This window comes from Gossypium hirsutum, chromosome A02 (assembly GCF_007990345.1).
Source record: "Gossypium hirsutum isolate 1008001.06 chromosome A02, Gossypium_hirsutum_v2.1, whole genome shotgun sequence".
NCBI classification, from domain to species: Eukaryota; Viridiplantae; Streptophyta; class Magnoliopsida; order Malvales; family Malvaceae; genus Gossypium; species Gossypium hirsutum.
This window is the reverse complement of record NC_053425.1, coordinates 15,774,642-15,799,333: the sequence shown is the minus strand read 5'-3', so window position 1 is coordinate 15,799,333 and position 24,692 is coordinate 15,774,642. Positions and strand designations below refer to the sequence as shown.

The following is a 24,692-nucleotide window of genomic DNA, read 5'->3' as shown; positions in this document are numbered from 1 at the left end:
TACTTAAGAAATTTATCAAAGGCATTATCTTTACTTTTAAACAATTATATTCTAGTGTATCTTGAAAACTAATCAATGAAAGTCACATAATATCTTTTACCGCCTCTTTTCATGGTTTGTTTCAAGCCTTTAAGTCTATGTGAATTAATCTTAATAATTTTGTTTCTGTAGCAACTAATGAACAAGTTTTCTTAATATGCTTTGACTCAGCACACACTTCACATTTCTTTCATGCAAACGTTATTATTTCTAGATATTAACCCAGGATGTTGCATTCTTTTGAAATAATAAACATCTCCATGTCCCAATCTAGCATACCATAAATCATATGAATCAATCAAGTAAGCAGAATAATTGACACCACCATTTATTATTTCATAAACATTGAGTAAAAATAAGCCATTATTTCAATACCCCTTACTCATACACAAATTACTCTTGGTCATTATGACCTTCTCATATCCAAACCAAACTTTTACACCAACTTTGTGACAGCCCTAAAGTGACCCTAGTCGGAAAGTGGTTTCGGGACCGCTAAACCGAGTCACCAAATTATTTGAATATGATAATTATTGTCTAAAATATGTGAATATGAATGTGCGAAAGTTTTAAGCTTCGATTTAGTTAATTGCATGTGAATTTAGTTAATAGGACTTATGTGTGACACTTTTGAAATGTGATAGGTTAATCTATAAGGATCTATTAGTTCATGTAATAAAAAGGGTGGACTTGTATGTCAATTTCCCCACTTAATTGGTAGTGGCCGGCCATGACAATGAGGGTGGACAAAAATGTGATGGGTAAAACATGTCATAAACATGTTATGTTAGTGTTTTATGGGAGGAATGATAAAATAAGGAGCATGGGTAATAAAGTAATAGTGGTTAGTAGGAGGAGAAAGAGAAAAAGAAAAAAAATGATGAGCTAGGCTACTCCTCCATTGCCGTGACTTGAGGAAGGAAGAAGAAGAGGATTTTCTTGCTTCATGTTCGGTTGGTTGGTGTTTAGGAAGAGGTATGTTTGATGTTGTTCCATGAGATTCATGCATGTTTTTAGTTGTTAGCTTGAGTTCTACCTAGCCCATGGTTTAAATCTTTGCTATGTGATGGAGATGATATTCGGCCATGGGTGTTGTCTTCTTGGTTGGTGTTTGATGTTGTGGTGATGAGGCATGAAGATGAGTTAAGTTTCGGCTAAGGTGGATTTGTGTTGATGTCATTTGCATGCTAAATGTGAAGCTTTGTAATGATACATGTGATGGTGGATTGATGACTCTTGGATTTCTTTTTTAGCATTTTTGAGTTAGACATTAAGTTCTTTGTTTAACCCATGACCAAAATTGTAATGGTATGGTGTCTTGATGCATTCGGCCATAGTAGGATGTAGAAGAGAAATATGGTTGTTGTTCATGTTATTTGGATGAAAAATGGTAGTAAGGTCAAGTGCAAATGTTAGTATTTGATTACTAGTGTATATATGTGTATTAGCCGAGTTTTGAACTTGAAACAAAATGGTATGTAGTTAATACAAGTAACCATATTTGTAGGAAGTATTAAGCATATAATTGGCCTCAACATAGACATGCATATTCGGCCACATGAGATAGATTGGTGTTGCATGTATTCGGTTATAGGCGAGCATAATGATGAATCTATCTTGACTTAGATAATCGGCTCAAGGAGAATTTGTTAAAGTGCTTAGTTAATTGATATTAGGTTAATGATGTGTGTATTCGGTCATAAAGGTGCACATGATGAAACGTTAGATTAATTGTATTAAATTGCTCAATGTGATTAAAAATGCGTATGACCATTTTGTATTTGAGCTAAAGGTGGCCATATGACCTATCAAACTCCTTGTCATATTCGGCCATAAGCTAGCATAATGAGACTTTAATAAGTTAAATTTGTTTGAATTAGCTCAAGAGCTTAGAGGACCAAAGTTGGATAAGGGAAAGGAAAAAGTGATCGAATAGCCGTCGAAATCGTTCGACAACATCCGAGGTAAGTTTTTGAGTAATGGATCTTAGATTATGATTTGATTAGATCATGTTTTAAGTAAATCAAAATCATGCTCTTTGTATGTAACTATTGAGCCGAAAATGATAATGCTTGATAAGTCACTTGTGTTTGAATTCTAGTTATGAAAATGAAATATAGATGTGTCATGATTTATTGATATGTGCATGGATATTCGGATGATAACCGGGCTAAGTCCTGAAGGCATTTGTGCTAGTGACTAATTCCGGGCTAAGCCCGAAGGCATTTGTGTGAGTTACTATAACCGGGCTAAGTCCCGAAGGCATTTGTGCGAGTTACTGTAACTGGGCTAAGTCCCGAAGGCATTTGAGCAAGTAGCTATATCCGGCTAAATTCTGAAGGTACTTGGCTTGGGAATGAGCGATCTTGCTGTAACAATTTCAATTAATACGCTCGTAAAATCCCAACGATGAGGTACGTTTCGTATACGCTCAGTCAATTAATGAGCTTCCGGCCTTTGGTTAAGTTGATCCCTTATGTGTGAATATGAGGGTTGGAAATGTGAAGTAGGACTGATTTTTGAGAATATGTGTATATGAAATTATCCGTTTAGTTATATGAATGCTATACTTCAGTTGTGCCTAATTTCATTGCTCAAAACGTACTAAGCATTAAATGCTTACTCCGTTCTTTGAATCTCTGTTTTATAGATTTTGGTTCGTCAGCTATCGGACTCGGGATTGTCGAAGTCGAAGTCTTCCACACTATCAAAGCCCTTTTGGTACACTTTTGGTTGAACTCTGAAAATGGCATGTATAGGACTACCCTTTTTGTTGTTGGTCATGTACCCTTTGGTTTTGTATAAATTTGGATAGCCATGCGAAAATGGCTTATATATACTTTGAGCATAGCATTATAATCGTTTTGTATGTTGTTCATTGAGAGGTATGGAAATGTTTGGTAACGATTAGCCATTGGAATGGTTAATCATGATCATTTTGGTGCTTTGTATGACAAATTCTAGTTGATTCATGGAAAACCATGAAATAGGTAAAGTTTACCTTAAAAACAGATGCTGACAGTAGCAGTAGTGTAGACTTGAAAAATCATTAAAAATAGTAGGAATGGAATTAAATAGTGAATAAATTATGTAATTGAACCTTGATTAATCTATTTTCATATGAAAGTAACAAAACGATCATATGAGCCGTATTTTATGAGATGCTTAAGTTTTCGTGAAACAGGGCTAGAGCGATTTCTGGATCCCCTGTTCCGACTTTGGAAATTCACTATAAATTAACCAGAGATAATTAGAAGTCATGACCTATATGTACAGATTCATTTTCGAGTCTAGTTTCTTTATAAATAAACAGAATAAGTATTGAAGCCCTGTACAAGGAGATATCTAAGTCGTAATGCATGAAGGTCAGAGTAGTCGAACCCTGAAACAGGGGGGACTTTAACTAATAAAATGTACCAATTGGCTCGACCAAAAATTCTAGAAAAAAAATTTTTGGATTGATATATGAGTCTAGTTTCAGATAAAATTTACAAAACTGGTTTTCGAGTTTTGGAACTCAAGATATGATTTTTAAGGTGACAGTGACGCAGTTAGCCAGCTTGTCTGGAAATTTTTAAAATGGTCTGTGAAAATAAATGAATTAAGTCTGTTAGCACCTCGTGTTCGACTTCGGCAACGGTCTCGGGTACGGGGTGTTACAAACTTTCCTTGATAATCTAATTGAAACTAGCTTGGTATGCATCTCTAGAACATATAGTACATCTTTCAAGGTGAGGATTTTCCCAAAAGTAAGTTTTAACATGACATTGCCTTTCTCAAACACTGTAGTAGTTCGTGAGTCCTTAAGATAGATTGTTTCTTCCCCTTTCTTCACTTAGGAATAGGAGGCAAATGCATTTTCATTGTCACAAATATGCCTTGTGGTACTAGATTCTAACACTCATTCTTTTACATTTTTTACAATGTTCGATTGGGAAATAAAAGATGCAATAATATCATCTACTTCAACCAGATTGACATTTAGCCAAGCATGATTACCATTTTTCCCCTTTTGGAGTCTATATTAAAGTGTATAACCTGGTTTCCCACAAACAAAATAGTTTTCTTTGATATTGAGGGTAGGGTGTTGAATTTGAGGTTTATAACTATGTTTTTTAGCCATACATCTCTTCGACTTACCACAAATTAGGTTGGAAAGTATAATAATCTCTTTTCTCTTGGAAATTGTTGCTTCTTTACAAATCATGTGAATGATTAAGTCCTTCAAAGAAATTTTCTTATATTTGTGTTTGAGTTGTTATTTGTAGTCATTCTATGAAGGTGACAACTTTTTAGTCAGTAAACCGGCCATGAACTCTTTCAAAAAAGTGATGTTCTCAGTTTTCAAATCTTCCAAAAGCTTTTGGTACTCATTGATTTTCATCTTCATGTCTTTGTAATCATACATCTCCCACCAGTACTATTTTCTTATAAAAAAAATTTGTTTCCTAGCATCCTCAACAGTGCACTTGATAATCATGTTATCCTATATCTCTTTCGCTTCTTCATACAAACAATAAACATCAAAAATTTCATTTGAAAGCATGGAAATGATAATATGTCTACATACCTTGTTGGCATAAACCCACAATTTAATCTACTATTCGAGGAATCGAATGATGGTTTCTCTGTCAGAGCAAAAACCACTCATGCATGTCAAGGAAAGAGAAAATATGTTCTTGCCAGCACTTGAAATTGTTACAGTCCAAATATTCGATCTTAGAGATATCAAGGAATAGACTAGCATACAAAAAAAATAGGAATCATCAAGACAAAGGCAACGGTAAGGGGAACATGCGCAAGATTGGTTGAAGGGTGGTTGGTAGGAAAGTTGGCAGAAACATCTACAAAAGCTAGGATATTGACAGCAACATTTTGATCAATAATATCCTTAAGGTTATTGTAAAACTGAAGGTTAATAATGTTAGAAAATTTGATTCTGGTAGAAAATCAAGGAGCTTTATTTGACTAATTAGCAAAATAAAATAAAAGGGAACAAATGAAAAAAGCAAAACTGAACTTGGGCCTAGAATTATGCGTAGGGGGAATCAGCCCGTTTGAACTAAACTAAGCTTTCGAGCTCAGCTCTCATGCGCGTGTGCCCATTCTCTTATTTTGGATTTTATAGGTCCAGTGTAAAATAATGCTACATAAATATCATCTTTAAAGATTTATTTAAAGGAAGTGAAATTGTGTAATTCTTTCAAATACATAAATAAAAACCTAAACAAAAATAATGGTGGTTGTCACTATTGTTGAGAGAAAGTTGCAAAGAGAATTTTAGAGTGCTTAATTTTACCCAAAAGATTAAAAAAAATTTGGCCTTAGAAAGAAAGTTATTAAAGAACGATTATAATGAGAAAGTGGGAATAGATGTGCTAAAAAGGTGGATAATGGAAATAGGAGATGTTACTTGAACATAGATAATGGGAGGTAAGTTGTATAGATAGTGGATATAATGAAGATTACATGAAAGTTACATCCACATAAAATATTTTGGCAGGAAAGGTTTTAAACGCAAACCCATCGTTTGCTCGGTGAAGAAATAATAAGGAAACACTTATATTCCAAAGAAAGGTTAAGAAGTTAACTTATTAACAATTTTAGTATCTGAACTTCCAAATGAGGCTCTCCAAGACATCCCAAAAGTAAAGAAACCTAAGAATCTTACCAACCTTACAAGGTTAACTCCCCAACATTCCCAACATAGTGTTATTCCCAAAAATAGTTCTTCCCAATGGGTACTCCTGCAAAGAACGATATTTCCTAAAACTACTCTTGATATAAATGGTAGTAATAAAAAACAATTACTTACAAATTCTTATATATTTACACAAATTTTAAAATCATTCATTTACTAGCTATTAAATTCACTCAACTATTTTCATTTTCTCAAAACCAATGATAGAACAAAACTAGAGTTTTTCCCAATCAATCAAGAAAAATCTTGGAACTTTTTATAAGTTTTCTATCAATAATTTTCATCCACATTCTCACAATATATTAAAATGATTTCTTTGTAAAAAAAAGGAGTTTTACTTACTTTAATCCTTCCATTTAAATATTCACCATTCCTCTTTAAATTTGGTTAACAATTTTTTTTATCTTTTTTATCTTTTTTATTCTTTTTCACGAATTCTTTTTTCTCTTTGTTTGCCTCAAGTAAAACCGACACTCTCTACTTTTCTTTTAATCTCATATTTTGTTTTTCACTTACAAAAGTTAGTTAGAAATCTTAAAAAGATAGTTGGATTTTAATTGGATTGGGTATTAAACTAATCCTCTTCAAATATGGTATAATAATTTTAGTAAATTTAATATCACATAATTAAGGTATTTGGGCACATAACTTATAAATTTGATGGCTTGGATTACAAGTTGGCCTTGAAAATATACATGTTTTCTTCATCTAGTACTTCAATTTTTTTCCTCCATTTTGGTACCTAAATTATTTCTTCATTATAGATTTTAGTCCAAGCAATTAACGGTATTTTAAAATAAAAGTGACATACCAATCAATAAGAATGTGCCACATATCTGTCCTTTTTCATATCATCAACCATGTGACCATCAATTATTAACGTGAACCTTAACTATGCATTGATCGTTGTTGACCAATTTAACCAACAATTTTTTATTTGACTAACAATTAATAAGCTTTGACGGTGAACTTTTAATTGTTTTCTAATTTTTTTTTCAATTTAAATATTTTTTAGAAATTAAATATATTTTTAAATATTTTCATTTTTTGAAAAATATATTTTTAATTTTTTTAAAAAATTATATATTTATATATTTTTATTTCCAAAAATATATTATTTTTGAATTTTTTTCATTTTCAGTAATTTTCCAAAGTTTTAAATATCTCTTATTTTTTAATATTTATATATTCTTTTAGAATTTTTTAAAATTTATATACATATTTTAGAACTTTTTATTTTATATATATTTATTTAAATATGTTAATTTAATTTTCTTAATTTTTTAAAATTTATATAATTTATATGTTATAAAAATATGAATTTTTAAATTTAATGAATTATCTATATTTTTTAATTGTATATATATTTAATATATATCATTTTTTAGATATATTAAAGGATATCACATAATCAATTGTTATGTGTAAAAGAGTGTCACGAAGCACATTTCATTAGTTGGATGTGCCACTTGTTTTTTTATTTTAGCACCATTAATTTTTTAACCAAAATCAATAACAAACAAATAGTTTAAGTATCTTAAAAAAATAGTTATCAGGACGACTTTTTTTGTCTGCTACCCTAGCACGCTTTTGCCTGCCTCTTCACACGATTTTTTCTAGGTTTTTCTTTGTTATTTCATTCCGTTCTCTTATGTTGGTAGCTATAGTTGGTGCAAATTTATTGGAGTTATTAGCAAAAGTTATCAAGGCATAGATTGTTTATTCGAATCAATGGAAACGGAGTTTGTTGGATTATCCCTTGATGAAGAGGAAGAAGCATTTTTGTAATTACAAGCAGATCCGGGTTCAAGAAGGGAAGAGGAGCATTTCTGCTTGGTGGGGTGTTTTTTAACAGCCAGTATCATACATTTTCTAGCAATGAAGAGCACCATGGCTAATTTATCCTGTTTTTATTGTGGCAAGTTAGGGCATAGTGATTCCTTTTGTGAAGCAAAGATGATGTTAGGGGTGGAAGTTGCTAAGATGGATTGGGACCTAACTCTACGTGCCCAATCAAGGAGAGCTTAAGCAATGAATAGGGTTTGGCTAAGAGAGGAAGGGAGAGTGTTTTGTGGGGTAAATGGTGAAGGACAAAACCAAGGATTTAAAGTGGGGCAAATCACTAAAGAAGATGAAAGCATAAAGATAATTGACCCTATACTGGGTTTCAGGTTAGAAGGAAGAATGACATCTTCACAGCTTGGGGGGGGGGGAAACTTCGTATCTAGTCAATTCCAAAACGTTTTGGACCATGACTTAGAAGATAATGTGTTAATGGGGGAAGAAGGCAAAAAACGTGCTAGAGGAGAGATTGAAGAGACTAGTACTATGGCAAATAGAAATAAGAGGATACCAAAAATCAACCACTTATCATCGGGCCAAAAGACAAGCCGACAGGACGCAATGAAAATATTGACTGGAATGTCCGTGGCCTGGGGAATCCACAGACAGTTTGAAGACTTTGACATAAGCTAAGGTTACAAAGTCCCCATATGGTTTTCTTTATGGAGACAAAATTAAATAGTAGTCAGATGGAGAAAGTTTGACGTAGTTGTGGTTTTCATTATGAAGTGGAAGTGGATGTGTAACAACCCTTGCCCATATCCGACTCCAGAACAGGGTTCGAGGTGCTACCTGAATTAAATAATAATAAACGTATAAAACCGAGTCATAAATCTATATTTCAATTTAAAAATTTCTCAAATTTCATCATTAAGTCTTTAATATGGACTTACGAGACCCAAAATATTCTTAGAAAGTGATTTGGGACTAAACCGGGAACTTTGAAAAATTTTCCTTGAAAATAGGGGCACACGCCCGTGTGGCCTGCCCGTGTGAAAATCTCATTTTTCACTATTTTTAAGCTATTTTCACATATCAAACACACTTAATTTATGCCCAAAATGTTGACTTATAAATCTTGATCAAATAACATTCTTTTATCCATTTCTTGTACCTAAACACAATTATACACTAATAGAACCTAACCAATCAATTATTTCAATTCAAAATATGTATATTTCATTTTCAAACACAAAACACCACATTTAACATACTTTACATATTTAATCATTAACACAATTACATTATCAAATCAACTCCTATACATGCCATATAAATCAAAAAGTTGTTTAACAAAATCTACCGAAGTAAATCTGGATAGTGTGACCCTTAATGTAGATCCGATCCTCCGTATGTATATAAGTCAATCTACAAAACAAATAACATACACAAGTAAGCTTATAGAAGCTTAGTAAGCTCATAGGCATTATTACATAAATCTTACCAAATATTGTACACAATCATATATCTATTAGCTTATCTAATTCATCCTGCAAATCACAATTTCATTAATAAACTCATTTGGATAATTTTCAGGTTGCTATTCACAAAATTTAACTCCCTTGGGCCGATTTCTCATTTACTTCCATTGTCAAATTAATGAACAATAAAGGAATTGAGTGCTTCATTATCACATTGCCATAGTAAACTATGGACTTTCACATTGTCACACAGTACACAGCGAAGCCATAGCCCTGCCATGGTCTTACACGAATCACATAACATACCGATGCCATATCCTAGATATGGTCTTATACGAAATCACATTATCACATCACACTGATGCCATAGCCCAGCTATGGTCTTATACGGAAGCACATATCACATCTTTTCCGTCAATTCATTACGGTCACAGAATGGAAGCACTCAAATCCATTGTTCCAAATAATATGTATTTTTACTTAAATACTATTTCATACTTTTTACAATTTAATAGTATTCATGTACAATAATATACTTAAAAACCATAATATTTTCATAACAAAACATTAAATTTTCCATATGAGCTTACCTGGGCTAATTTGCAAAAGTCGTAGAAAGTCAGGGACTATTCTTGAATTTTCTCCTTTCCACGATTTACTTTATTTTCTTGATATGTAGTAAAAATATGAGAGACCAGCTTAAAAGAACCCTTCAATGGTGTTTTTGCTGGAGAGGATGAAGAAAAATAAATAAAACTCTAGATTTTACCTAAAATATCATATTTTACAATTTAATTTTTAACCCTATTTCCAATTTTGCCCCTTGTTCACACTTGATTTTTATTTTTCTTGCACACTCATGCCATCCAGCCCAATAATAGGTGTTTAATTGTCTATTTAGTCCTCCTTTAATTATTATTGGACCTATTTAATCACATTTCACAATTTTGCACTTAATTCAATTTAGTGATTTTTACCCAATTGACTATCGAAACCTTAAAATTTCTTAACAAAACTTTAATACTAACTTACTAACACTTCATAAATATTTATAAAAATATTTATGGCTCGGTTTATGAATTCGAGGTCTCTATACCTCATTTTTATCTTATTTAATCTACAAATTTCTTTCAATTCTTAATTCCACTAATTCGAAATTATTTCTAAAACCACACTTAACTTTTACTTACTAATATCTAAACTCACATGTCAGATTTAGTGATCTCAAATCACTATTTCGATATCACTGAAATTTGGGCCGTTACAACTCTCCCCCCTTAGGAAATTTTGTCCTCGAAATTTCATACCTGAAAACAAATGCGGATACTGTGATCTCATAGATTCTTCCATCTCCCAGGTTGCCTCCTCCAATCCATGTCGATGTCATAACACTTTTACTAATGGTACTCGTTTATTCCGTAGCTCTTTAACTTCCCGAGCTAATATTTTCACTGGTTCCTCCGAGTAAGTCATATCTGATTGTAGCTCTATCACAGTATAAGGAATCACATGTGAAGGGTCTGATCTATACCGTCTCAACATAGATACATGAAATACGTTATGAATTTTCTCAAGTTCTGGAGGCAAGGCCAATCTATAAGCTACTGGACCAATCCTCTCAGTGATCTCATACGGCCCGATAAATCGTGGACTAAGCTTTCTTTTTCTACCAAATCGTAGAATTTTATTCCACGGAGAAACTGTCAAGAACACACGATCACCCACATTAAACTCTATATCTCTTCTTTTCAAATCCGCATAGGACTTCTGATGATCAGAAGCAGCTTTCAAACTTTCTCGAATAATCTAAACTTTCTCTTCAGTTTCCCTAATTAAATCTACTCCCACTAATTTTGATTCACTTCATTTTGACCAATACAACGGAGTTTTACATTTTCTTCCATACAGAGCTTCAAACGGTGCCATTTTGATACTAGCTTGATAACTATTATTATAAGCAAATTCAACTAAAGGTAAATACCTTTCCCAGCTACCACTGAATTAGAGTATACAACACCTCAACATATCTTCCAAAATCTGAATCACTCTTTCTGATTGCCCGTCAGTCTGAGGATGAAAAGCTGTACTAAATTTTAATTTGGTACCTAAAGCTTCCTGTAGTTTACTCCAAAATCTTGAAGTAAACCTCAGATCTCGATCTAAAATAATTGATGTCGACACCCCATGTAATCTCACAATTTCTTACACGTATAATTCCGCTAATTTTTCAAGCGAAAAATCCATTCTGACCAGAATAAAATGCGCTGACTTAGTTAATCTGTCTACTATCACCCAAATTGAATCTTCTTCAGAGTCACAGGCAATCCAGATACAAAATCCATAGTCACATGTTCCCACTTCCATTCTGGAATCATTACAGGTTGAAACAAACCCGTGGATACTTGATGTTCTGCTTTTACCTGTTGACAAATCAAGCATTTCGCTACAAATTCACAAATTTCTCGTTTCATCCCTGGCCACCAATACATTTTCTTCAAATCACAATACATCTTCGTACTGCCCGGATGAATCGAGTACATGCTATTATGAGCTTCTGATAAGATATCATTATTCAATTATGGATTATTCGGGACACAAATTCTATTGCGATAGTATAACATGCCACCATTATCAATAGAGTACTCTAAGTTCATGTTGTCTTGAACCATTTGTTGTTTCAGCACCAACTTCAGATCTTCATCTTACAACTCCCGAATTCGTTGAAAGAATACTAGTTTTGCCTTAAATTAAGCTAACATAGAACCATCTTCATTAACAGACAAATGAGCATTTAACGCCCGAAGAGCAAATAATGATGATTTCTAACTAAGTGCATCTACCACTACATTTTCCTTACCCAGATGACAATCAATGACAAGATCGAATCTTTCAATAGCTCTAACCATCGCCTCTGTCTCAAGTTCAGCTCTTTCTGTGGCATTAAATATTTCAAACTTTTATGGTCTACATACACATAACATTTCTCCCCATATAGGTAGTGTCTCCAAATTTTTATAGCAAATACTATAGCAGCTAGCTCAAGATTATGTGTAGGGTAGTTCCTCTCATGTGGTTTCAACTACCGAGAAGCATATGCTACAACATTTCTTGACTGCATCAGTACACAACCTAAACCATTTAGAGAGGCATCACTATATACTACATACGGTACACCTGATTCAGGCTGAGTCAACATTGGAGCCTCTGTCAACCTTTTCTTTAACTGATCAAAACTTTGTTGGCATTCTTCCGACCATACAAATTCAACATTCTTCTGTAGTAACCGGGTCATCGGTGAAGCAATCATTGAAAAATCCTTCACAAATCGACGGTAGTAACCAGGTAACCTAAGAAAACTTCACACTTCCGTAACATTCTTTGGAGTTTTCCAATTAATCACTGCTGACACCTTGTTCGGATCTACTCGTATACCATCAACCGACACAATGTGACCCAAGAATCCAACTTCATGAAGCCAAAATTCACATTTGCTGAATTTTGCATATAACTATTTTTCCCTCAAAATCTGTAGTACAATTCTCAAGTGCTGAGCATGCTCAGATTCTATCCTTAAATAGATCAGTATATCATCAATAAACACAACCAAAAATTTATCCAGGTAAGGCTGAAAAATTTGATTCATTAAATCCATAAAATCAGCAGGAGCATTTGTCAAACCGAATGGCATAACTAAGAACTCATAGTGACCATACCGAGTTCTAAAAGCTATTTTCGGTACATCACATTCCTTTACCTTCAACTGATAATACCCAGATCTGATATCTATCTTCGAAAACACCGCAGCATCTTTAAGCTGATCAAATAAATCATCAATACGAGGCAAGGGATATTTATTTTTAATTGTTATCTTATTCAACTGTCTGTAATCTATCCACAGCCTCAATGAACTGTCATTCTTTTTTCACAAATAAGATAGGTGCACCCCATGGCGACATACTCGGTCTGATAAACCCTTTGTCCAACAACTTTTGCAACTGTGTCTTCAATTCTTTTAATTCACCTGGAGCCATTCTATACGATGTCATTGATATGGGAGCTGTTCCCGGAAGCACATCTATCACAAGCTCAACCTTTCTATCAGGTGGTAAACCTGGTAATTCTTCAGGAAATACATCCATAAATTCATTCACAATAGATAATTGCTCTAACTTTGATTTAGAACTTCGAGTATCAAAAATATAGGCTAAATAAGCCTCATTTCCTTTACGCAACAATTTTTGAGCAGAAATAGATGAAATCATTCTAATCGTATCATCCAAATTTCCAGACTCAACCAAAATAATATCTCCTGTTTGAAATTTCAAACTAATTCGTTTTTCTCGACAATTCACTACCATATCATGTTTCATTAACCAGTCCATGCGCAAGATAATATCAAATTCCCGAAATGGTAGCAGCATCAAATCAGCAGGGAAATCATAGCCCTTAACTTTCAGTAAACAGTTATGACATATTAAATTAACTACCACACTTTGGCCTAACGGATTTGTAACTTGTACATCATAATCAGTAGACTTAACAAAAAAATTCTTTTCAGATGCTAACATAGTACAAATATATGAATGTGTAGACCCAGGGTCTATTAAAGCATACGCAGGATCATCAATAAAGATAGAAAGTACCAGCAATTACATCCAGAGCTGTTGCTTCTTCTCTTTCTCGAATGGCATAAGTACGAGCAGGTGCCCTAACTTCTGATCGACTAGCAGTATCCTTCATACCCGAATGAGTAGCCCCGGTAGCACTGCTCTGACCAGAGCGTCTTCCTTTTTTAGGAGGAGCTGTTCCACTTCTTCTACTTGTAATTGGGTACAATCACGAATAAAGTGATCCGTGGCCCCATATTTACAACAAGCTCCTAACTTACTTCTACATTCACCGGAGTGACTTCTTCCATAATGTTGGCACTTAGGCCTTTGGGTATTTTGTACACTACCCACACTAACAGCAGGTCTATCAGATGCCTTATAATTAGATTGTCTTGGTCTACTCTTTCCCGATCTTTCCAATGCTGAAGTGGCTCGACTAAATTCCTCTTTAGATTTCTTTATTGGTAAAGCTGAAAATGACTTAGATGCACTTCTTTTGAAAGATTTTTTACTTTTTCAATCTCGTTGCATCTTTCTATTAATACTTCTTCAAGTTTCTAAGCACGATCTGTTAGAACAATGAATTCTTGTATCTCCGTGCCTCCTATCATCATTCTGATCTCATTATTTAGCCCTTCTTTGAATCTGATACACATTTCTTCCTCAGTGGGTACAATATCTCGAGCATATTTGCTCAGATAAACAAATTCTTTTTCATATTCATCCACTGACTTGTTTCCTTGTCGCAAGTCGAGAAATTCTCTTTTCTTCTTATCCAGATATCTTTTACTAACATATTTCTTCTTAAATTCATTTTGGAAAAATTCCCAATTGATCTTCCCAGCCAGTACCACAGCTTCTATTGTTTCCCACCAGTTATAAGCTTCTTCTTTCAGTAATGACACAACACATACTAAGTAATCATCTAGTGAGGACGCCATTTGCTTAAACACTCTCATTATACTTTGTAGCGAATACTCAGCTTTGACAGGGCCATCATCTGTTCTTCCCTAAAAGTCTTTGGCCCCATGTTTTCTGAGCTTTTCAAATGGAGAACGTTTACCAGATTCAGTTGTCGGAGGAGGTGGAGGAGCAACCAGGGGTACTACTGATGTTGAAATAGAGGGAGGAGGTTGCTGAGTCTGATTTCTTTCTCGCACATTCTCATTATACCACTAATTCATGAATCCATAAATCATATTTTTGAGTTCTTATTCTCACATCAATAAAATTGGAACTTCACTACTTGTTCCTTGTTCTGAGGTTTGTACTTTGCTATTAACCTCTTCTTGCTCAATTTGTTCTGGTCTATCTGACATCTTTTTAAATCGAAGATAATCTATAATAAAAACAAGGATTAGATCGGATCATACACATCACACTATCACATATTTATATGGCATGTAATTCTAGACACTTTTCACATCATACATATTTTGAGAATCGACTAAACCGAAGTTCTGATACCAATAAATGTAACACCCCTCACCTATATATGACGCCTGAATAGGGTTCGAGGTGCTACCTAAATTAAAAAATAATAAACGTATAAAATCGAGTCATAAATTTGTATTTCAATTTAAAAATTCCTCAAATTTCATCTTTAAGTCATTAATATGGACCTATGAGGCCCAAAATATGCTTAGAAAGTGATTTGGGACTAAATTGGGAACTTTTAAAAATTTTCCTTGAAAATAGAGGCACACGCCTGTGTGGCTTGGGACATGCCCGTGTGGCCTGCCTGTGTGAAAACCTCATTTTTCACTATTTTTAAGCTATTTTCACATATCAAACACACTTAATTTATGCCCAAAACATTGACTTATATATCTTGATCAAATAACATTCTTTTATCCATTTCTTCTACCAAAACACAATTATACACTAATAAAACCCAACCAATCAATTATTTCAATCCAAAATATGTATATTTCATTTTCAAACACAAAACATCACATTTAACATACTTTACATATTTAATCATTCACACAATTACATTATCAAATCAACTCCTATACATGCCGTATAAATCAAAAAGTTGTTTAACAAAATCTATCAGAGTAAATCTGGATAGTGTGACCCTTGATGTAGATCCGATCCTCCGTATGTATATAAGTCAATCTACAAAACAAATAACATACACAAGTAAGCTTATAGAAGCTTAGTAAGCTCATAGGCATAATTACACAAATCTTACCAAATATTGTACACAATCATATATCTATTAGCTTATCTAATTCATCATGCAAATCACAATTTCATTAATAAACTCATTTGGATAATTTCCAGGTTGCTATTCAAAAATTTAACTCCCTTGGGCCATTTCTCATTTACTTTCATTGTCAAATTAAGGAAAAATGAAGGAATTGAGTGCTTCATTATCACATTGCCATAGTAAACTATGGACTTTCACATTGTCACATATCACACACCGAAGCCATAGCCCTGCCATGGTCTTACACGGATCACATAACATACTAATGCCATATCCTAGATATGGTCTTATACAGAATCACATTATCACATCACACCGATGCCATAGCCCAGCTATGGTCTTATACGGGAACTCGAATCACATTGTACCAATGCCATAGCCCAACTATGGTCTTATACGGAAGAACATATCACATCTTTTCTGTCAATTCATTATGGTCACAGAATGGAAGCACTCAAATCTATTGTTCCAAATAATATGTATTTTTACTTAAATACTATTTCATACTTTTTTACAATTTAATAGTATTCATCTACATTAATATACTTAAAAACTATAATATTTTCATTACATTAAATTTTCCATATGAACATACCGGGCTAATTTACAAAAGTTGTAAAAAGTCAGGGACTATTATTGAATTTTCTCCTTTCCACGATTTACTTCATTTTCTTGATATGTAGAAAAAATATGAGAGACTAGCTTAAAAGAATCCTTCAATGGTGTTTTTGCTGGAGAGGATGAAGAAAAATAAAGAGAACTCTAAATTTTACCTAATATATCATATTTTATAATTTAATTTTTACCCTATTTCCAATTTTGCCCCTTCTTCACACTTGATTTTTATTTTTCTTGCACACTCATGCCGTCCAGCCCAGTAATAGGTTTTTAATTGCCTATTTAGTCCTCTAATTATTACTTGAGCTATTTAATCACATTTCATAATTTTGCACTTAATTTAATTTAGTCCTTTTTACCCAATTGACTATCGAAACCTTAAAATTTCTTAACGAAAGTTTAGTACTAACTTACTAACACTCCATAAATATTTACAAAAATATTTATCACTCGGTTTATGAATTCGAGACCTCGTTTTTATCTTATTTAATCTACAAATTTCTTTTAATTCATAATTTCACTAATTCGAAATTATTTCTAAAACCACACTTAACTTTTACTTAATAATATCTAAACTCACATGTCAGATTTAGTGATCTCAAACCACTATTCTGATATCACTAAAATTTGGGTTGTTACAAGATGCAGTTGGTTCCAAAGGAGGATTATGTTTAGCATGGCGAGGGGCGGTTGATATAACATTTCAAAGTTATTCAATTCAACATATTGAAGTGTTAATTAAAGATACAGATGATGGGAAAAAATTGAGAATTATAGGGTTCTATGGCTCTCCTTACACACATGATAGGGATGAATCATGGCATCTTTTGAGACGTTTACGGAATAATGGTGATTACCCTTGGCTGGTCTGTGGGGACTTTAATGAGATTCTATATGGGTTTGAAAAGAAAGGTGGATTACCTAGAGATGAGAAAATGATGGAAGCTTTTTGAAAAGTGTTAGAAGACTGTAACTTGATTGGTGTAGGATACTCAAGAAGATGGTTTACTTGGGAGAGGGGTAACTTGCCAGAAACGAATATTCAGGAGAGATTAGATAGAGGTGTTGCTACTGAAGAATGGATATCTTTGTTTCTTGAGTCGCCAATCCAACACCTTACTCATTCCTTTTCAGATCATTGCCCTTTACTCATCTCTACAGATAGGGGAAAAAGAAGACAAATTGCTAAAAGTTTTAAGTTTAAAGCTTGGTAGATTTTGGAAGATACGTTTTTAGAGGAGGTCCAAAGTATTTGGGAAAATTCAACTGAGGATCTTTTACATAAGTTGGAGAATGTGAGGAAAGATTTAGAGGGATGGGCAAAGAAGATTGGAAGAAGTAGAAAGTTTAAAAAGGAGGTGTTAACCTCTAAATTGTCAATTTTATTGGAAGCTGATAGAAACGATGAAAATCTGGCAGACATAATAGATACTAAAATTCAGTTGAATTATGAAATTGAGAAGGATAAATGTTACTAAAAACAGAGGGCTCGGATTAATTGATTGAAACTTGGAGATAGAAATACTGCATTTTTTCATAAATAAGCAACTTAGAGGAAAAGGAGAAATCTGATTCAGAAAATGCAATTTGAAGATGGCAGGATAACAAAAGAAGATAAGGAGATGGGGGAAATCGATAGAGAGTATTTTCAAAAATTATTCTTGACAGTTGTGCAAGGAAATTTGGATCAAATTTTGTCTGGCATTGATTGTTGTGTTTCCGAAGAAGACAATCGAAAGTTAACATCAAGGTATACAAAGAAGGAGATACGGGAAGCTTTATCAGAATTAGGTCCCACAAAAGCACCAAGAGAGGATGGATTTCCAGCCTTATTTTATCAAAAGTGTTGGCCCATTATTGGTGAGGATGTTTCAGAATTTTGCCTTCAGAAACTAAACGGAGATATTGTGCTCATACCAAAAATTTCTAACCCTACCAGTATTACTCAATTTAGACCTATAAGTCTATGCAATGTGCCGTATAAATTAGTAGCTAAGACAATTTCCAATCATCTTCGAGTAGTAGTTGGAAAATGTATTGATTGAGCACAAAGTACTTTTGTACCAGGGATGTAACATCCCAAAATAGAACCTAGTCAGAATAGTGGTTTCGAGACCACCAATCTGATGTTAAAATAATTATTTTATGATTATTATGAGGTCTAGGATATGAAAATAAGCATGTGTTAAAGTTTCATGAAGAAATTCTAAGTATAAGGTGTCCAATTAGTATTAGGGACCAAATTGAATAAGTTGTAAAGCTTTGGTTCTAGAAGAAAATTGTATGAAATTACTTTGGCTTATTAATTAGGAGGTCTTAAATAGCAATTTCCCAATTTCTAAGTTTTTGGACAAAAATGGGCATGCATTGAAAAATTTGAAAGTTTAGTAAAGAAGGGCAATTTGGTCATTTGGTAATAAAATTAATAAAAAAGGAAAAAGGAAGCAAAATTCAGCCATTTCCTCTCAATGGCTGCCGAATTTTGAAGAGAAACCATAGTTAGGGTTTTTAACATTTCCAAGCTCAATAGTAAGTGTTCCCTAGCCCCGTTTTTAATGTTCTTTGTATTTTTGAGATCCTCATAACACACTCTCTCTATTTCTACCCATATTCCAAGCTAGGGTTCATGTTTAGAAATTTACCCATGCATGAGATGCTTGTGTTTTGATGATTTATGGAGGAATTTGAGAGTTTAAAGTATAGTACATAACTTTTACTAAGTAAATTTCCATGGAAATGACTTAAGGGACCTATTTGTAAAAGGTATAAAATATGTGGTAGAAATATGAAATAGAGGAAAATGTGATCTGGTATGAGTTTATGATACTTTCAGCTAAGCTTGGGTATCCAAGAAATTGCATGCATTTCATTATACGAGCTTAAAGGACTAATTTGTAAAAATGTGAAATGTTAGCGGCAAAATAGTCATTTTGCCCGGGGGTGAAATTTAGGCATAAAATGAATAGTGTGATGTATTGATAATTCATTGTTGCTTATATAAACCCCGAGAGACCAACTTCGAAAGTCGACCGAGGAAAAGAAAAGGTTTCAGAGTAACCGAAATTCGAATCTGAAACGATTACTAAGTAAGTTCGCTTAACTCGAATGTAAACTATTTTAAATATATTAAAGTTGTAATTTCATGTATAAATTATAAAATTGATATGCAGCATACGATAATTCATGAAAAAAATTGATGTTACAATGAAATGTCCTGATTGAATAAAAAGGATATCTGATGGATTTCTCAAAAATGAATTAATGGTAGAAAGGATCTAGCCTGTACAGGTGATCCTATAGTGATCTAGCCTCCTGAAGAATATGTGTGCTGAAATGGATTTATTCTGGACGGGTAATCCGACTAGGATCTGAATTTAGTTGGACTGGTAATTCAGATTCGAACTCATAAGAGTATATGTCATTGTAAGGGATTTAGCCTGGACTGGTAATCCCACCATAAGAGCGAGGTTCACGGGGGTGCGTATTTAAAATGACCACTTGCATGATTTGACTGTAAATGAGATATCCATCGAGATCCCGAGAAATTCAATAGGTTTAAAATGAGAAATGAGAAGAGAAATGCTTGAATTGATGAGCTCATCTAAGACTAATGTTATAATGTATTTGCCTTAGACTAACTTGATGGTCGAGTGTATGTGGTAGGGAAGTTATACTATGCATGTTGGCATGAATATCTATTATGATTGTATGCTAAATAATCGGTAAGTTTACTTTCCCGTTATCCGAACATACTAAGCATGTAAATGCTTACCCCCTTTCATCTCCCTTGTCTTGAAGAGCTCACGAACTCGTGAAGATTGGAAGACGGTTGGAGCATTGTCAACACTATCAATTTGTCTTGTTTGGGTATATAGAAACTTTTATTTTGTTATAATGGCATGTATAGAATTCTTGGTCATTTTGTTATATGTGTCTTTTGGCTAGCCAATGTAAGGGCTTAAATGATATGCTTATTCATTTTGTGTAAACCTACTAATTACGCATGTATATGCTCGAATGTTTCATGAGATGGCTAATGTGGTATACCATGAACGGATATGTGTAATATGGCCAAATCACTTGAAGATGGTTTAGGTCATAATTGGCATGATTTATGAAATGAGCTAAGTATATAATATGGTTTGTAAAATGGTAACCATAAAACAAAAAGGGTACTATCAATATAGGTTAAGAAGAGACACGAAGCAAAATGCATGACCTTGGTTAAGAAGGTTTTAAAGGTAATTTATACCATGATAGATGTCCAAGGAACATATTAGTGTGTATAAATGTTTGAGGGTGACTAAAGTCTTGGAATATAGCCTATAAAAAGGTCCACACGGGTAGACACATGGGCATGGTCTATGCCGTGTGTGACACACGGTTAGTCCCCATGGGCGTGTTGTACGGCTGTGTGTCTCCTGCACCTAGAATTTTAGGTCAGTATGCATGGTAGTAAACACACGGGTAGAGACACAGCCGTGTGTCTCAACCGTGTGGAAGTCATGGCCTAACACACGGGAGTGTGCCTTGGCCATGTGCCCCTAAATGAATGATGATGTCATAAATAGAATGTCTAGGTTTTTGCACACGGGCTATGATACGGTGTGTCATGGCCGTGTGAGGGACATGGGCGTGTGCTCGGCCTTGTGAAAACCCATGCAGGTTCAAAATGAAAAATAAATCCACATTGGTGAAGGACACGGGCCTGTCCAAAGCACACGGACGTGTGCATTGCCTCCACAAGGGTGTGAAGTTTAAACATAGAAATTTTTCTAAAATTTTCTTAAGTTCTTGGTTTAGTCCCGGACCACTTTTAACGCATGTTTTGGACCTCGTAAGTCCATAATAGGGACAATGTGATTTTTTTTGATTAATTTTAAATTGGAAATGAAATTTTATAACCTGTTTTTCCGGAATGTCCACGTTTGTGTTTGGTAATGCCTCGTGCCTCACCTTGGTCTCTAGTAAGGGTAAGGGGTGTTACATTTAATGGTATCAAAGCTGCGATTTAGTCGATCCTTGGACTAAATGTAGCATGTAACGAGTCTAGCTATACATGCCATTATACAAGTTATGATAGTGTGACATCTTCTAACCCTTATAATCGTATTTGAATATAGTAAATGTTTTCCAATCAAGCCCAAGTTGAGTCCGAGGGAGTCGAGAGCAATGCTCCAGCTTCTGTAAGCAAGCTACTTCTAGTAGTAGTAGAAGGCCTATGTCTGATGGCAGGGAAGAGGCGAAGACTGCCTTTTTCGAGATGATGGATGAGTGGTTTGGGGATTACCTAAGAAACCGCCCCAATATACTACGACCTCCTTTGCCCCTTGCTCGACCTGAAGAAAAAGTGCCACAAGGTATAGCACCCATGAGAATTGGTAAGGCCATAGTGGATAAACTTAGAAAATATGGAGCCGAAGAGTTTAGGGCCACGATTGATAACGATTCGGAACGTGCTAAATTTTGGCTTGAGAATACCATGCAGGTTCTCAACGAATTGTCATGTACTCCTGAGGAAAGCTTGAAATGCGCGGTGTCGCTGTTGAAAGACACTACATACCACTGGTGGAAGACTATATCCTCAGTGGCACCAAGAGAGAGTATCACATGGGAATTTTTCCAACCAAAATTTAGGAAGAAGTATATCAGTCAAAGGTTTCTAGATCAGAAACAGAAAGAGTTCCTGGAAGTCAAACAAGGAAATGGAACCGTTTTAGAATACGAAAGAGAGTTCGTGAGACTAAGTTAGTATGCAAGTGAGTGGGTCCAAACGAAGGCAGAAATGTGTAAGCGCTTCAAGAAATGTCTGAATGAGGAAATTAAGTTGTTAATTAGGATCCTCGAGATACAAGAATTTGCTACATTAGCCGATAGGGCCAAGAAGGCCGAAGAGCTCAATAATGAAAGGAAACAAGCAAAGAGAGAATTTCGAGTCTCGAGTAAGAGATCTAGTGGCAGAACACACTCTTTCCCCATGAAGAAATCGAGAGGCCAACAAGAACGCTCTACTACATCGGTGGGATATTCAGGTAGAACAAGAAGCTCCAAGTGTCACAACCCAAAGTCTCCTTCCCCTATGGTAACTAGTGTGGGAAATGTAGATGATCAAAAGCTGAGATGTAAAAGTTGCAACAAATTTCATTTCAGAGAGTGTCGAATGAAGAGCGGAGCATACTACAGATGTGGTTCTCTTGACCACTTCCTTAGAGATTGCCCGAAACGAGCCAATAAAGAGGTAGAATTAGCCCCAAAGCCTAATACTCTTATTTCTCGAGGTAGATCTCTGAGACATCCTGGAAGTGCAAGTGGCAGTTGAAATGTTTCCAAGGATACTACTGCAAAATCAGAGGATTGAGCCTCAGTGAGAACTTACGCGATACGCAATAGAGAGGAGGCTTCAGCTCCCGATGTCATTACGGGTACATTTTCTCTTTATAATACTTATGTTATTGCCTTGATTGTCCCAGGATCGAGCCATTCATACATTTGCATGAAATTGGTGTCTAGCATGAATATGTCTGTGGAACCAACGGAATTTGTGATTAAGGTGTCGAACCCTCTAGGCAAGTCTATTTTAGTCGATAAAGTTTGTAAGAACTGTCCTTTGACGATTCAAGGTCATTGTTTTCTGGCTAACCTTATGCTTTTCCCGTTCGATGAGTTTAATGTAATACTTGGCATGGATTGGTTGACCATTCATGATGTGACAGTAAATTGTGGTAGCAAGTATATTGTATTAAAATGTTCAGATGGGGAAGTTCTCCGAGTTGACTCAAGTGAGTTGAATACACCACCGGTTGTGATTACCTCAATGATGGCTCAAAGGTATATGAGAAAAGGGTATAAAGCCTACCTTGCTTTTGTACTGAATACTAAAGAGTCAGAGTTGAAGATTGAGTCGATGCCAATAGTACATGAATATCCAGATGTGTTTCCAGAAGAGTTTCCTGGTTTGCCTCCTGTTAGAGAAGTAGAGTTTGGTATTGAGCTAGTGCCAGGAACAACACCTATTTCTATTGCCCCGTACAATATGGCACCAACCGAGTTTGATTAGTTGAGGGGAGCCATTGTGTTTTCCAAAATAGATTTGAGATCTGGCTAACGAGGTATGGCCATTACGAATTTCTTGTGATGCCCTTTGGATTGACGAATGCTCCGGTATGTTTATGGACATGATGAATAGGATATTTTGGCCATACTTAGACAAGTTTGTTGTTGTATTTATTGATGATATCCTGATTTATTCCAAGGATGAGGCTAAACATGCGGAACATCTGAGAACTTTTTTACAGACTTTACGGGACAAATACTGGTATGCTAAATTTAGCAAGAGTGAGTTTTGGCTCCGAGAGGTAGGATTATTAGGTCACATTGTTTCGGGTGAAGGCATCTAAGTTGATCTAAATAAGATATCTACTATTGTCAAATGGAAGCCGCCGAAGAACATAACCGAGGTTTGAAGCTTTTTAGGCTTAACCAGTTACTATCGACTCTTCCTGAAAGGGTTTTCGATGATTGCAACTCTTTTGACAAGGTTGATGCAAAAAAGATATTAAGTTTGAATGGTCAGAAAAGTGTCAGTAGAGTTTCGAGAAATTGAAGACGTTGCTGACCGAAGCTCTAGTTTTAATGCAACTCGAGCCGGGAAAATAATTCGTAGTTTATAGTGGTGCATCCTTGAATGGACTGAGTTGCGTGCTTATGCAAGAGGGCAAAGTATTAGCCTATGCTTCGAGGCAACTAAAGCCGCACAAGAAAAATTATCCAACACATGACTTGGAGTTAGTTGCCATTATATTTGCCTTGAAAATTTGGAGACACCATTTGTATGGTGAAACTTGCCGCGTATTCACCGATCACAAAAGCCTGAAGTACTTGATGACTCAAAAAAAATTAATCTAAGACAATGAAGATGGTTAGAGCTAATTAAAGATTATGAGCTGATAATTGATTATCACCTGGGAAAGGCGAATGTGTCGTTAATGCCTTGGGTAGGAAGTCCTTATTTGCATTGAGGGCTATGAACACACGATTGACATTGTCTGATAATGGTTTGGTTTTGGCAGAGTTAAGAGCCAGACCGACCTTTCTCCAAGAAATTTGCGTAGCTCAAATCAATGATAGTGGCTTGCAAGTCAATAGAGCACAATGTGAGACGGGCGTTGAATCAGACTTTCGGATTGGTCCTAATGGTTGCTTGATGTTTCGAGATAGGGTCTGTGTACCCAAAGATGATGAACTTA

General features: G+C 34.8%; 1 protein-coding gene across 1 annotated transcript; it reads right to left on the bottom strand.

Annotated features, from left to right (window-relative positions):
* Nucleotides 1–12,914: 12,914 nt before the first annotated feature.
* On the bottom strand, nt 12,915–14,554 carry LOC107952276 (uncharacterized). Its single transcript, XM_016887542.2, has 4 exons — nt 14,179–14,554; nt 13,892–14,083; nt 13,647–13,805; nt 12,915–13,453 (listed from the first exon to the last, which is right to left on the bottom strand). The coding sequence occupies exons 1-4, from the start codon at nt 14,552–14,554 to the stop codon at nt 12,915–12,917; spliced, it is 1,266 nt and encodes a 421-aa protein (XP_016743031.2).
* Between the last annotated feature and the right edge of the window lie 10,138 nt (nt 14,555–24,692).